Source organism: Dama dama, chromosome 3 (genome assembly GCF_033118175.1).
Source record: "Dama dama isolate Ldn47 chromosome 3, ASM3311817v1, whole genome shotgun sequence".
Classification (NCBI taxonomy): Eukaryota; Metazoa; Chordata; class Mammalia; order Artiodactyla; family Cervidae; genus Dama; species Dama dama.
Genome location: NC_083683.1, coordinates 46,100,387 through 46,116,220, shown reverse-complemented (window position 1 = coordinate 46,116,220; position 15,834 = coordinate 46,100,387). Strand labels below are relative to the sequence as shown.

The 15,834-nt window shown below is 49.0% G+C and overlaps 1 protein-coding gene across 1 annotated transcript; it reads left to right on the top strand.

Moving 5' to 3' along the window:
• Window positions 1-1,981: 1,981 nt before the first annotated feature.
• Window positions 1,982-14,061, top strand: SMARCD1 (SWI/SNF related, matrix associated, actin dependent regulator of chromatin, subfamily d, member 1). Its single transcript, XM_061128034.1, has 13 exons — window positions 1,982-2,207; window positions 2,875-3,062; window positions 3,333-3,375; window positions 3,470-3,592; window positions 4,070-4,192; window positions 5,246-5,362; window positions 6,586-6,687; window positions 6,985-7,146; window positions 7,225-7,322; window positions 8,715-8,850; window positions 10,837-10,959; window positions 12,123-12,224; window positions 12,355-14,061. The coding sequence occupies exons 1-13, from the start codon at window positions 2,031-2,033 to the stop codon at window positions 12,406-12,408; spliced, it is 1,548 nt and encodes a 515-aa protein (XP_060984017.1). The 5' UTR covers window positions 1,982-2,030; the 3' UTR covers window positions 12,409-14,061.
• The last annotated feature ends 1,773 nt before the right edge of the window (window positions 14,062-15,834 follow it).

Below are 15,834 nucleotides of genomic sequence, written 5' to 3'. Positions count from 1 at the left end.
TCAACAACTTCATCTGCATTTTCTATTTCTATACGATACAGACTCTATATTGCTATATCTCTGTATATACTTTCCCTGACTCTGTCTCTATTTCATCCCCTTGTGTCTCTAAGAACAACCCTCTCCACCCCTTCTACAAGTTCCCCTTCTGTGTTTCCACCCTTCCCTGGTCTCTGAATGCCTTCGCCTGTATAAAGAGTTGGACTCTCCCCTGGTGTCTGTACTGTGTACACACATCCCTCTAAGAAGCACAAGGAGACGACACGCGCATTGTAACCTTCGCACTGTCTCGGTGGCGACATAAAGGAAGCTGTGAATTACAAGCTCTGCCTCTTTCTGGCCTCACCCTGTCCCCCCAGCCTGGGTTTCCTTCGCCTTCCCTGCAGCCTTAAAATTCCCTCCCCTGCTCCACCCACCCTACTGTCCTTTGCCTGGCTGACTGTGGCCTCCCCAGGGAAGGGCTTGCTACAGTGAGAGCCCCCACCCATGGGATGGAGATCTGCTCTGTGCACTAAGCCAAGGGTGGCAGAGACTGAGGGAGCTGTGAGCTGATGACTGTGCAGCGGAAGCAGCAGGGTGTGGACCCGCAGAGGCAGAGGTCTTCAGTCAGTGGCCTTTGCCTCCTTCTGGATGCCCAGGCCTCTTTGCTCACCTAATACCCAAGCCCACCCCTTATAGTTTCTGGTTAGGTACCGTTTGATAGTGGGACGAAAGAGACAGGCCTAGAGGGGACGTTGAAAGCTCTGGTATTCTGTTCCTCCTTTCCTCCCTTAATGAGAAACCAGCGAGGTAGAGGACCTGCCATGCCCCCTCCACCAGACACTCCTCCTAGGCCAGAGCCCTGCCCCTTCCCAGGCCTTCTCTGCCCAGCTGCCTCTCGGCCTCCAACCCCAGAACAAGACCTGTGGCAGGTCATCTGTGCATTGGCCTGGAGCTGGAGAGGCCATAGGATCTTTGGCAACTCTTGGTTCCCAGGAGTTCCTTAGAGATCAGATCTCTCCAGAGGGAAGCAGGAGCAAGGCCAAAGGGTGTGCAGTGGATGGGAACAGCAGGCAGGGCTATGGGTGACGCATGCCTCTGGTCTAATAAACTGGGTTTTAACCATCTCCTCTTCAGTGTCGTTCATCTCTTATCTGATTAGTATTTAGGCCTTCCCACTAAGTGCCTAGAGCTGAGCTTGGCTTGGGGCCACACAATCAGGGGAGGAGTGAGGAGGCGGGAGCAGGGGTACTCTGGTCCTCCTGGGATGGGACAGGCTGACCATCATCAAACCAGGAATGGTTTGAACCACTGGGCAGGGAAAGAGGAAGAGGTCAAAGGCCAACAAAGATCCCCAAAAGAAGTCCTAGGAGAAAGGATTCTTTGGCGAGGAGGAAGGGCCACACTTCGTGATAAACCTAAAATCTGGTAGCAGTTTAGGTTAAAGGTCAGGGGGAAAGTTGGGTTGAAGTTCCTGTAGTTATTGAGGCGCTTTAGGGAATGAGCCCCGGACTATGAACCGGAAGATCTGGATTCTAGGTTTCGACTTTACTGCTAACTTGGTTGACTTCACCAAGTTATTTATTGAGTTCACCTCGTCTGTTTGTAAAGTGGAATAAACAGTGCGTTCTCTTCAGTGTGCTGGGCTTAGAGCCGGAAGAGAAGAAAAGGGAAAACAAGGGCTTTGGAAAGTTAAACGCACTGCGCCAAGATGAAGCATTTACTCCCTCACCCTCGCGTAGGAATGGTGCAGTGGTCCCCTTTTCCAGGTCCTTGTCTCCCTCCGTCGGCCTGGGGGCGCCCTTTCGCATGGCCTCTCTATCCCAGAGCTCTTCTCGATGGTTTTCCCTCCCGGACCGTGAAGGCTGGAGGGAGTGGTCACACGCCTTTTCCGCTAGTCGCCCCCCTCTAGCCCACAGTCTCGCTGCCCTGAGCCTCCCGTGCCGGCGGGCCGGCCGGGCGGACAGGAGGGCGCGCGGGGGGCGCGCGGGGGGGCGGGGGGAGTTCCGGTTCCGGTTCTTTGTGCAGCTGCAGCAGCGGCTCCGGGAAAGATGGCGGCCCGGGCGGGTTTCCAGTCTGTGGCTCCGAGCGGCGGCGCCGGAGCCTCAGGAGGGGCGGGCGCGGCGGCGGCCCTGGGCCCGGGCGGGACACCGGGGCCTCCGGTGCGAATGGGCCCGGCGCCGGGTCAAGGGCTATATCGCTCCCCGATGCCTGGAGCGGCCTATCCGGTGAGTGGGGCAGGAGGAGGGGCGCGCGGGCCGGGGGCGGGGCCGAGCGGGGGCCTGGGAGTGACAGGGGTGGGGGGAGGAGGAGGAGGGACGCGCCTGAGAGGGATTCGGGCGCCGAGTTGGGGTCGGGGGAGACGGTGCGGGGAAGGGAAGGGAGGCTGTTAGCATCCCCACCCGCTCCTAGAGGCATTGTTTTCTTGGGGAGTCAGGATGTAAAACCGGGGTGGACGAAGTGAGGCCAAACGTGGGCCTGTGAGACCTTGAGTGCAAATGGCCTAGGCATCTCCAGTGCCCAGAGGAACACAGGTGTAGCTGGCAAATTGAGGTCGGCTTCTGAGGAGATAGTGCCTGACAGTACTCTCTGAGTAAATATGGGACTAGAAGAGATGTCCAGTGTGCCAGATACAAACTAGGGGAGAATTTGAGTATAGTCTGGCTGTCTTTGCTTTGGGGCTATATTCTCCTGTGGAGTCAGGGCTGGAGCAGAGGAAGTTCCAATTACTTGGATGTCAGAGAGGTAGAGGGCTCTCCTCCCGCCCCACCATTGTGCTCCACCCCACCCCCCTGCCTTGTTTCATTCAAAGAACTCAGGCCTCCCCCACTTTCCCTTTCTTGGTGGGATTTGCAGGGGAAGCCATGACATCTCTAGGTCCTCTCCCCTCTGTAGAGACCAGGTATGCTACCAGGCAGCCGAATGACACCTCAGGGACCTTCCATGGGACCCCCTGGCTATGGGGGGAACCCTTCAGTCCGACCTGGCCTGGCCCAGTCAGGGATGGACCAGTCCCGCAAGAGACCTGCGCCTCAGCAGATCCAGCAGGTCCAGCAGCAGGCGGTCCAAAATCGGAACCACAAGTAAGATGATCCCAGGGTGGAGGGAGGGAGGGAGGGAGGAGGCCTGTGAGGACGCAGGTGCTGGGAGTACCTGAGCTGAGAAGTGGCAGTGCTGTGTCAGCAGACGATGCTCATTCTTGAAATAATTGCTTTGTGTTTGTTAGGGGTGGGGGTGTCTTTGATTTGAGACAAGCTTTGCAGTTCCTTCACTATAAATGGAGGTGCTGACAGCCTGTCTTCATGTTCTGGCTAGTCCCATCCCAACCTGATAACAGTATTTATTCCAAACAGTGCAAAAAAAAAGAAGATGGCTGACAAAATTCTACCTCAAAGGGTGAGTCCAGGCTATAGGCCTTCTTGAGGGTGTGATGAGTTTGAGAGTAGAGATGGTCAGCCTTAGATCCCAATGATATCTTTCTGTTCCTAAGATTCGTGAACTGGTACCAGAATCCCAGGCCTATATGGATCTCTTGGCTTTTGAAAGGAAACTGGACCAGACTATCATGAGGAAACGGCTAGATATCCAGGAGGCCTTGAAACGTCCCATCAAGGTAACACAGGAGAGTACTAGGCAGAGAGCCAAAGGAGAGGACTCGGGAACCTTCAGCAGGCTCAGGATGAGAAATCAAAGGCATAGCACAGCTTTCCTTGGCATTTAAATTACATCTCTTCCGCCTACGAACTGAGAATTACATTAGAAGCGTAAGAACAGAATAGCAAAGGGGGAGAGGCTTTTGATATTTCTTGCACCAGAAATATACCCTGTTGGTGTTTTTGCTGTAACTGCTCTGCCACCTTGGGAACCTGGCATCTTGCATGTCTGTCTACCTGGCATCCTGGTGAATGCATTTGCACTCAGGCCAGTGGCTTGTGCTCCTCTTCTCATTGGAATCTCCATCCAACCACCCTAGGGGCTGCGTAGACAGTAAGCCAGTCTGTTAGGAGTCATTGTCGGGTTTGGGGAGACCCTTGTCTTCAACATCAAACCACTGAGGCCCCACTGTCAATCCTGTTTCTGCCTTCCTCAGCAAAAACGGAAGCTGCGAATTTTCATTTCTAACACTTTCAATCCGGCTAAGTCAGATGCTGAGGATGGGGAAGGGACGGTGGCTTCCTGGGAACTTCGGGTAGAAGGACGGCTCCTGGAGGATGTGAGTTCAAGGTCCACTGTGGTTGGCGTCTAGGGTGGGAGCTTCTGGGAACAAGCAGTATTGTCTGGTTGGCAGGAAGCCTGACTGGTGCTTACGGCTCCTGTTGGGAACAGCGGGGAGAGGGTCACTGTGTTCCCCGCACTAACAGACAATGGATCTTTGTGTCTGGCTCCCACAGCTTGGCCCTCCCTGTGGTATCACATCGAGAACCTTATTGTCCTGGGATTTGATTTGTTGTTTACCTCTCTCCTGATACGGCTAGCCATTGGTCTTGGCAGTATCAGCAGATTTTTCAGTTATTTATTTTCTTTTAAACCAAGTGAATTTGCACTTAACATTTGGGCCATGCTTTCTTCCCTGAGTCCTTGAGGTCCGTGATTTCTGTTGTGGCCTCTCCGTCTTTCCAGCTCCTATTGGAAACAGCTCGCAGTTTATGTGGGATTGATTTCTCTGGCAAGCTCTTTGTTGCTTCATGGGGAACATCAGCTGCCACGTGATAGCCCCCAAACTTCCCACTCCAGAAGCTCCTTGGAGAAGCTCACCTGCCATTCCCTTATACTCTCTGGCTCTCTATTTTTAGCTGTTCACAGGCAAGCCAGTATGAAAGCATTTTTCAGGAGAACCAGGGGTCAATGTCAGAGCCTCTGTTTTCTCTATATAGGTCCAGTCCATCCGCCAGTGGTGTCATGTCATCCAAATAAAGCTGTTTTTGTTCTGGCTGCTTATTACCTGTGATTCATTTCCCCTCTAGAGTCAGAATTTTTTCTGTTCAGACTCGCTTTATTATGTGTAAAGGTTTGGCTTAACTTGCATCATTTCCCTTGGGAAAAAGAGGTGGGCAAGGCAATGACCCTATACACGTTATAGGCTGCTTCTTCAGGGTCCTGTTGCTACTGCAACTTGTTTAATAGACACCTACCTTGCCATCTCCTAAGATACACTCAGAAGACATTTTTGAGTTTTTTTCCCATTGCTTTTGTGGGTTGTTTACGGGACTTTGTTTTGGGGAATTATGGCTTTTTCTAACACGACGTCTCCTCTCTTCTTTTCTAGTCAGCTTTGTCCAAATATGATGCCACCAAACAAAAGAGGAAGTTTTCTTCTTTTTTTAAATCCTTGGTGATTGAACTGGACAAAGACCTGTATGGACCAGACAACCATCTGGTAGAAGTGAGTAGTTCTGTCCTCTAGACCTTGACTTTATCAGTAGAGGATGATGGACTTGGGAGCTAAACTTTAATGTCTAGGGAGAGGGGGTCGGGTACCTCCAGTGCAGTTTGTACATTGGCCTCCAGGTGGCACTAGCTGTTTGGTTTTGGTGCTGTTTGGACCCAAGAATTCTTACAGTCTGACTTGTCCCACCTTTTAAATTTAATTATCTTGATTGCTGCTCCCACTCTCAAGAGAAAGTCTAATGGAGGCTTTTTATACATGCCAGGAATGGTGAGATGTAGCTATCCACACGCCGTTCATCTTTTTTCCTGGTAACAAGTGCTGTGTTTAAGGGGGTTCATTAATAGGATTTAGTCCTTACCAAGGCCACTTTTACAGATCTGCTCCTTGCTTTTGGTTCCTGCTTTGTTTAGATTCACATTCCAAATCATCAAAAATTCTTTATTACAATGCCTGATTACATAGTGTTCTAAAGACCATGTTAGCAACAGTGTTCTTTGTGATGCAGTCAAAACCAGAATGAGGTAATCCAACACTCCAAGTGAACTTAACCTGCTCCTTTCTTTGCCAGTGTAGCCGCAGCCCCTTAACCTCAACCACTAAGAAACATGGGAAGGTCTTTATCATCTAATAAGGGAAGTAAGTCATAGAATCAATAGAAATTTGTAAATATATTTAACTTTATAGCAGTAGAGCATAGTGCCTAAGAATGTGGACTGTGGAATCCAACACACCAGAGCTCAGATAACAGCTCCACCACTTATTGGCTGTTGACCTTGGGCAGCTTGCTTCATTCTTTTAAGCATTAGTTTTCTCATCTGTAAAATAGGTTTAATCATGCCTTTCTCATATGAATGTTGTGGGGATTCAGTGTGATAATCCAAGTACATGTCCTAGAATACTCTGGCAAATAGTAAGTACTCAGTAGATGATAGCTATGTTATTTTACTGTACACGTGTATATTATCCATTTTGTGGATAAAATCACTGAAAATACAGGCTAATTTAAATGTGACCCTGAGCAATCAGAATTAAAATGTCCGTCTACTTATAGACAGGAATCCCAAAGTCATATGCAGTTTTTTAAAATGTCTCATGCTGTTGCTCTTCTCCAGCAGCCTCATTAATCAAAGTTGAAAATTCAGTCATTACAGAAGCTCTTCCCTCCCACCCCAGCTCTTCCTCTGGGAGAGCACCCCCTGACATCTTCCTCTCTGTAGTGGCACAGGACCGCCACTACCCAGGAGACGGATGGCTTCCAGGTGAAGCGGCCGGGAGATGTGAATGTACGATGTACTGTCCTGCTGATGCTGGATTACCAGGTACGCTGTGCTGCCATGCGGAGGACCAGCCTTCAGCCCCACCCATCAGCAGTCTGACATGTAAAGGCAGTTTAAGTCTAGTTGCAGGTAATTTGCCATCAGACTGTTAGCTCCCTAAATATCTTTAAGGGGTAGGGTCTTAGTCATTTCTGAGTTCCCCTTAGTGTTTTTCTGCTCCAGAGAAAGCACAACATGAATGCCTGTTGAATGGCATGAATGTATGACCACACCAAGTGCCCCATAATAGCACATAGACTCAGCTCACTGGCTTCATCCCTATATCCTCGTTCTCTCCAGCCTCCTCAGTTTAAATTAGACCCTCGTCTGGCTCGGCTCCTGGGCATTCACACCCAGACCCGTCCGGTGATCATTCAAGCACTGTGGCAATATATTAAGACACACAAGCTCCAGGACCCACATGAGCGGGAGTTTGTCATTTGTGACAAGTACCTCCAGCAGGTAAGAAAAGTTTCCATTTTTTTCTCAGTCCATTGCAGCACTAGTTGTACTCTTAGCTGCTTCTCCTCTTTCCCACAGATCTTTGAGTCTCAACGTATGAAGTTTTCAGAGATTCCCCAACGGCTCCATGCCTTGCTTATGCCACCTGAGCCCATTATCATTAATCATGTCATCAGGTAAGCATGTGTATGCGAGACAGTGGTGTGCTGGAGCTGGCTTGTACCACCTGCACAAGTCAGTTCTCAGAATTTTTAGAAAATTTATAAGCAGGTTGTTAAACACAGTCATTATTTAGGATTATATAAACTTGCGATTAAATGCATTATATAAAAAATAAGTGTAAATGTACTCAAAAAGTCATCATTTCTGAGTTATTATATTGGTTTACTGGTGTTTGGGCTTCCCTGGTGGTTCAGATGGTAAAGAATCTGCCTGCAATGCAGGAGACCCAGGTTCAATCCCTGAGTCAGGAAAATCACCTGGAAAAGAGAATGGCAACCCACTCCAGTATTCTTGCCTGGAGAATTCCATGGACAGAGGAGCCGGGCTGGTTACAGTCCATGGAGTCTCAAAGAGTCAGACACGACTGAGCAACTGACACATACTGGGGTTTGTGTTTTCGAAGTTACTTCTGTCTATTGTGTCTTGTGGTGGAAATGCTATCTAATGATGTGTTACTGCACATCCCTTCCCAATTCCTTGATCAGTGATATAATGTTGGCATCTTGAAATCAACCATGTTGAGAATATTTAAAACACAGAGGTTAGCAAATGCTCCAAGTCAGGGCTTTTTCTTGTTGTTCTTTTTCTCTTTTGGAGAATCAGTTGTTAGAATTTACTAGCTTATCACTGATGAACTCCTGTCTTTTCTCTGGGTGGTAGGACATTCCAGTCTGAGACTCCAACTCCATTACCTCTATCTGCTTTTCTGTTCAGAAGATGGATGATCAAGGCATGTCTAGGCAGATACAGAGTGAAAGAAGGCACTTTCTCCTCAAAGCACCATGTCTTCTGGCTCTACGTAGTCTTTGCCCTCTTTCCCTTATTCCATATTAACTCCAGTAAAGGTTTCCTTTCACTAGACCCTGAACCATCATCACTTAGCCGATAGTAATTCCTACAACTTATACACTGGGTCAGTAGAAGCTAGTTTGTCCTATATTCATGTGATTAAATTTAGACCACATTTTATTGTGTGTGGTGTGTATTTATTTGAATATTTTCAGAGTCAATTTAAGTTTAATAAGTGAAAAGATAGTGTAGCAATGGTTTCTTTGTGGGGAGGGAGAAGCTTACTTTTCATCAGATATCTTTTGTACCATTTGACTTTTTACCATTATTACGGAGGCTTATATGCAATATATTACACCCATTTAAAATCTGATTATTTTTGGCAAATGTGCACATCCTATAGCTACCACCACAGGAAGAGTACAGAGCATTTCTGTCACACCAACAAGGTGTCTGATACCCTTTTGCAGTCAACCCCTTGACCTTCAGTCTAAGACTTGTGTGATTAGGTCTTAGGGAACAAGCTCTTTACCAGGCCCCCTTGATTTCCTCCTCAGTGTTGACCCGAATGATCAGAAAAAGACAGCTTGTTATGACATTGATGTGGAAGTGGATGATACCTTGAAGACCCAGATGAATTCTTTTCTGCTGTCTACTGCCAGCCAGCAGGAGATTGCTACTCTAGACAACAAGGTAGGGACCGTGGCCTGGATAGTTGGGTGTCACTAGCCCTCTATCACAGCTTCTTGGCTTCTTTGATTTTTGATATTCGTTCAAAATGTATTGACACCCAGTATATGCTAGGCACTTTGGTGCTGGTTGGAGCCAGACACACATTGATTCTTAACTATACCTCTTAATAGTTTTGAGCCTCAGTTTCTGATTTGTGAAATAGAGACCATAATGCCTATTTTTCTAAAGTTGTTATGAGGATTAAATGAGACAATGTATGTGAAGACATGACCTTGTATCTGGCACATAAAAGCAAATGGTGGCTGCTGCTTCTGTTGTTATTACCATGAACATCATTAGACATAGTCCAGGCAAGTAAAGCCAGAAAGGCTCTGGGAACACAAAGGAAAACAGGAAGGCTTTCTTGGAAGAGGTGATGCCCCAACCTGATCTTGAAGGACATGGGAGTCAACATGGGAGTTGGACTATAAAGAAAGCTGAGCACAGAAGAATGGATGCTTTTGAACTGTAGTATTGGTGAAGACTCTTGAGAGTCCCTTGGACTGCAAGGAGATCAAACCAGTCAATCCTAAAGGAAATCAGTCCTGAATATTCATTGGAAGGACTGATGCTGAAGCTGAAACTCCCAATACTTTGGCCACCTGATGCAAAGAACCGACTCATTGGAAAAGACCCTGATGCAGGGAAAGATTGAAGGCAGGAGAAGGAGATGACAGAGGATGAGATGGTTGGATGGCATCACCGACTCAATGGACATGAGTTTGAGCAAGCTCCTGGAGTTGCTGATGGACAGGAATGCCTGGTGTGCTGTAGCCCATGGGGTCACAAAGAGTCAGACATGACTGAGCAACTGAACTGAACTGATGGGAGTCAACAAAAGGGGGGAAAGGATGATGGTACTTAAGGGCGTGGGGGCAGAGGACATTCCAGAAAGAGGGAGCAGGGTATATGAAGGCCCAAAGATGAGCAGAGAACCTGGCATGTTGAAGAAATACAAGCTCTTCACTGTGTTAGATAAAGCTCGGGGTGCCGGGGAGAAGAAACTGGAGAGGGAAGCAGGAACCTAGTCCTGAAACCACTTTGAGGCAGGGTAAACTGGTTTATACTTTGTCCTGAGAATGGGAGGGCCTGGTGCTGTTTGTATTTAGAATGCTCACTGGCAGGTCGGTGGGAGGTGAACTGTAAGGAGGGCAGATCTGGGGGAAGGAAGCCCAGGTGGGGGTTGGTGCAGTAATGCACATGACGTATGTTAAGGGCCTAACCTTACGGTACTGATTGTGAGGACAGACGTGAGTAGGTAGGTTTGGAAGGTGTTGAGGTGGAATTGTAGGGATCTGGACACTAGATGCAGATGGTGGGGTGAGGTGTGAGGGAAAAGAGGTGTTATGAAGACCTCCAGGTTTTCAGCTGGAGTGTGCAGTTGTAGTCATTCAGATTGGGAGCAGGAGAAGCAAGTCTTGGGAGAAGGTAGTGATTTTATTTTGGGGAGTTTAAGGTGCCTTGAGGTGTCAAGCAGATGCATTGGTAGGAGTTTAGAAAATGGACTGTGATCTGCAGCCTGGGGACTCGTTACCCTGTCAGTGGTGCTGGAAAACATACAAGTAGATGAAATTGCCAGGAAGAGCATGGAGTATCAGCCAACAAAATCCACGGACCACAGCTACAGAGACAGCCCTGTGTACCACTCCTTTTCTACCTGAGAGTTTCCAGACCCATTTGTGCTGTGGATTAAAAATTTCCCATGTAGCGTCATCCACAGTGGACATGGTGCAGACTGTAAGGAAAACTTCACTCATGGGCGATAGACAGAGACACAGCGCCAAGCGCCAGAGCAGGTGGGGGCCCTGGGCAGCAGGGCCATTTTGGGACTGCATTCTCTTCCTTGGTTGGGAGTGGCACAAGGAGAAGTCATACACTGCCTGCCACTTAACTTTGCATTTCCCCAACGTGGAAATGTCATGAGCTTCCTTTCCTTCTTCCTTTCAGATCCACGAGACAATAGAAACTATCAATCAGCTGAAGACCCAGCGGGAGTTCATGCTGAGCTTTGCCAGAGACCCTCAGGGTTTCATCAATGACTGGCTTCAGTCCCAGTGCCGGGACCTCAAGGTAGAGAACCTGGGACAGGTGCAAAGAGACTTGGGTCCATGAGGCACGTGTTTGCTCTATGTCTGTAGCATGTGGTGGAGAGCCAGGGAGAAGTAAGGGGCCAGACTCTCTTTAGCGTGTTCTAGTAGGGAAATGGAGATGGAACCATTAAGTGTTCATCTAGTATTTACTGTGTGCTGTCACTGTGCACCATGTTGTAGGGGATACAGAGTGGAAAACTCCGTCTCTGCTTTCAAAGTAGCATATATTCTGTTTGAGAAACCAGACTAATGGGATTTTAAAAGTAGTAAATCTGCCCCTCTGGGGCTGCATGAAAAAAAAAAAAAAAGTAGTAAATCATGTACGACATTATCAGAATTTCACCAGAACCAATAAGATAAAACAAAGAAGGGAGATTAGTGAGGCTAGGATAGCTTGGAAAGGCTTTCTGGAGAATTTGGGATTTGAGAGAGAGAGGGGTGCTCTCTGAGAGGTCCTCCCAGAGAGAGGAGCATCGCAAGCTCAGGCAGGAAGGTAGGAATGAGCACAGTATGTGAGACGTGCCCTCAGTTCTCGCCTGTCCTGTGGTGACTGCAGTCAGCCTGACCAGAGGAGCAGGGGACGGGGGTGCCAGGAAGGATCCCTGAACAAGGCAGGGACTTGTCCACAGGGTGGGTGACTCGGAGTGCTGTTTTAGTGGTTTGCTAGGGCTGCCGTAGTAAAGTACCATAGCCCCAGTGGCTTAAACAAGGGAAATGGATGGTCTCACAGTTCTGGAGGCTAGAGCCTGAAGTCACGGTGTCAGCAGGGTTTGGTTCCTTCCGAGGGTGGGGAGGGAGAGTCTGTTCCAGGCCTCTCTCCTGGCTTTTAGTCGCCTCAGGTATTCCTTGGTTTGTAGATGGTGTTCTCCCTGTGTGTTCACGTTGTCTTTCCTCTGTACCTGTCTGTCTCTGTGTCTGAGTTTCCCCTTTTTATAAAGATACCCATCATTGGATTAGGCCCACCCTAAGGACCTTATCCTAACTTGATCATCTGCAGATACCCTATTTCCAAAGAAGGTCACATTCACAGGTACTGGGGGATTAGGATTTCAGTATCTTTTAGGGAACACTGTTCAGTCCACAACAGATGACAAGGAAGGAAACAACCCTGTTCTCTCTCTCCTGCTTCCCATTCTCTCTCAGACCATGACTGATGTGGTGGGTAACCCAGAGGAGGAACGCCGAGCAGAGTTCTACTTCCAGCCTTGGGCCCAGGAGGCTGTGTGTCGATATTTCTACTCCAAGGTAGGCACCTAGGGTGCAGAGGAGAAACTGACAAAAAGGCAAGGGGTCTGCACCCTGGTGGGGGTCAGTGGTATCAAGAACAACTTCTGGTTTGTCTCATCCTCCACTCCCTCCACTATTTTCTCCTTAGGTGCAGCAGAGACGACAAGAATTAGAGCAAGCCCTGGGAATCCGAAATACATAGGGCTTCTCCCACAGCCCTGATGTGGCTGCACCGATTTCTTTATTTGGGTCCTGTGCTGCCTGCCTCAGAGCACCTGCCTTGGTCTTGCTTGGGGCTTTCCAGGGGATGCTGTCGGTTCTAGGACAACACCAGAATGAAGAGGGTCTCGCGTGACACCGGCTAGCCTCTTCTCCCACCCCACCCCTTCCTATCCCCAGCTTCCCTTTGCCCCACAAAGTTCCCGTGTGCCTCTCCCCTCCCCTGGTCTGCATAGGACCTCTAGATAGTATTAGAGAGAGAACCTGTAGTGGTAATCAGTGCATTGAATGGATTGGGCCTAAGGCCAAGTGGTCTTCAAGGGGACCAGCTACACTGATCCTGCCCTTCAGAGACCCGGGAGTTGGGAGCGGTAGCCCCTTCTCCACGACTCAGGCCTGGGGGCACTCTATAAGCTAGTTGATCTTGGCTCTCCTGATAACAGAATCCAGTTTCCTTCCTTCCCTCCACAGGTTTGGAGCAAACTCTCCCTTCACTTGTTGCCCTCTAGCACTAAAGGAACCCTGGCTCTCGGGCTCCACTGAGCCCCAGGTCAGTCCGCAGCCCTCCAGATGGGCCTGCTGTCTCAGTGCTTCTCCCCTCCCTCACAGGGGGTCCACATCAGTATTAGAGTTTGTTCTCATAGTATTGCTCCCTCCCAGCACACTCCTTGTAGCTGCTGTTGAGGATTCCCTCCTGTCTGTCCTGACTGAGGGCATTTGGGTGGGGGAATCTTGCCTTTCCCTGTCAGAGCCCCAGGGACCTCACCTAGGGTACCGTCATTGCCAGCGGAGGCTGTTCCTTTCTCCTGTAGCGTGGAGGTGTGATTCATTCATTCACTCCGCCCTGCCTCCCCCATCCTTTCATGGAGAAACAGGCCTGCAATCAAACGGGTAAAAGCCCTGGGCCATCCTGTCTTCCTGTACCTTGTCTGCCCAGTTGACACCCGCTGGTGACTGCTGGGCACTGAGGAGTGTACGCGCCTGGGGCTGCAGAGAGCTCTGACTTGAGTTTGTGACTCTTCCCTCTCCCTGCCTCACAGGATTGTGACTCCCCAGCCCCCGCCCTCAAAGCTTCAGACCCCTCAGGTAGCAGCAGGACCTTGTGCGATCTTGGCCCCTTGGAACCGAGATGGTTTTGCATCTTTCCAGGAGAGCCTCAAATTCTTCCAGGTTGTATCACCCCCGAGTTAGCATATCCCAGGCTCGCAGACTCAACACAGCAGGGTGGGAGACAGCTGGGCACAGAGGGGGAATTCCGTTCGGCATGGGCTGTAAACCTGCAGAACTGACAAAGCCCCTGCTTCCCCACCCCCTCCTCAGGCTCCTGCGAGCACACCCCCCAGCCCTGTATCCCTGCCTGTTCCACTCTGGGGACAGCAGGATTCTCTCCCCATCTTCTCCTTCTAGTCATTAATCACCCCCCTCCCTGAAAGGTTCTCCCCACAGTGACACTGGACAACCTCTGTCCCTGGGGCTGGAACCATGATAAGGAAGCTCAGCACTCCTACAGTGTCCCTGTTGAAGATAACTGTTTTTATTAACTGAATTATTATGTTTTTTTTCATGGACCAAAATTTTTTTTGTACTGCCCCCTTATCAATGTCACCCAGTTTTAATAAAAGAATCTTCTGAAGAATGGGTCCCCCTCCGTACTGATGGAGAGCTCTTCCCTGAGTGTTCTCCAATGCCGTTAGCCATGCTCATGGTGTTTGTTCATTTGACAAGTGTTTATTGAGCACCTGCTGTGTGCCATCTGTGGTTCTAGGCACTGGGGATATGGTGAAAAACAAGGTTTCTACCGTATGGGTCTCAAAGTTTTACCTTAAGAGCTTGTTCTGTCAGCCCCAGTGGTCCAAGCAGGGCAGATGCTGGCTGAGATTAGCAGGCTTCATCACTGCATCTGAGTCCTATCCTCAGTTCCTGTTAAGGAAGGTTCTGACAAGGCAGTGGCACTGCCATCCTTTCCCTTGCCCTTCTGCGCTCCCCAGGGCACCCACTGGCTCAAATGCACTGTCCTTGAGCACCTGTGATCCCTTACACTCGATGAACCTGAGCCTGTAGAGTTCTCAGGGCTCCCATCTGCACACGGGCCAGGGCTGGAGACATTTGTCTTCTCTGTGCCTGTCACTCTTTAAGGTTCCACTTTCTCAACCATGAGTAAGACTTTAGTTCTTAAGACTGGTGTGGATGTGCTCTGCTATCATCCTTGTACTGTAGATGGCCAACCCCTCACAGGCAGAGTTAACACTCTCAGGATTGGTTCCCAGTAGCAGAAGCAGGAAATTCTGCCTTTGTTGCCGTCATAATAGGCTTGATTCCCACTGGGTGGCTCTTTCCTTTCGTCCTCTGTGCCATTATCTAGCTTGGTTCTACCCAAGAAGGGGATTTAGGACACCGGACGAAGGCAACCACATTTCAAAACTGTAACTAAAAAGTTAACCTTTGCCTCCGTGGTTGTGAATACTCAAGTATTGCCTATGTGCAATCAAATCCAACAAGGATAACAACCACAGTTCCCAGTCTGGAATGTGGGGGTTTATCAGACGTGCGTAGGGAAAGCAGAGAGAAGTGTGTGTGGGTGATAACTTGGAGTGGAAAAAATTGATGTCAAGGACATTGAAATGGCATCTGTTTTCACCCAGGCTAATTACATGTGTAATGAATGGCTGATGAACCATTATTAATTTCAAGCAAATAATCTACAGTTTGCTCTTGGGAAAAGAACTCTTGTGTAACAGATAAGTTCCTGTGACAAGCCAATTCTGAATCTCTACACATTTCATTCCTATATAAATTAACAAATTCTTTGTCTCCATACTACTAAAAATGATGGTAGGGACAAAATGAGAGATGGAAGCATTTAGGCAAAGACAGGAGGTTATTTTATGCATAAACATCCATTCTTTGGGGTTCTCATCCTATGTGCCAGGGACAGAAGCATTCTTTCTCTTCATCACCCATAATCGGAGCTCCCAGCTGGCAGCCTGGCACTGGTGCCTTTTTCTCAATGCCAGTGCAATAACAGTAATCTGCAGGAAGCTGGCTCTGTAGTAGGCTTAATTTTGTTCCTAAGAGAAACAATCAGCTACTGATTTCATTTATGTCCCTGTAAGGGAACTCCCTGGCCATGGGAGCAGAGTATGGTGGGCTTTTCCAGGGCAGTCCCTAGAACTTAGAAAACCATTTCTCCCCAGTCTTGATCTCAGGGGCACTGACCCTGATTCAGTGGTTACACACAGACTCCCCTCTGGCCCAGTGCTTACCACAGTTTGCAGCCAGCAAGAGCCCAGGGGGACAAAAACACCCACTCAGCAGTTGGCCAAGCCAGGAGGTCAGCACGTGAGCACACAGTGGTGTCTGCCTTCCAGGCCAAGGTGCACAGACAGCTGGAGCGTTAGGGGCCTTTGCC

Excerpts from the sequence above, each read along its gene's own strand:
- SMARCD1 (XM_061128034.1), top strand. The coding sequence starts at position 2,031 with ATGGCGGCCCGGGCGGGTTTCCAGTCTGTGGCTCCGAGCGGCGGCGCC. Across the intron at positions 2,208-2,874 it reads TGCCTGGAGCGGCCTATCCG|AGACCAGGTATGCTACCAGG; the intron begins GTGAGTGGGGCA and ends TCCCCTCTGTAG. Across the intron at positions 8,851-10,836 it reads TTGCTACTCTAGACAACAAG|ATCCACGAGACAATAGAAAC; the intron begins GTAGGGACCGTG and ends TCTTCCTTTCAG.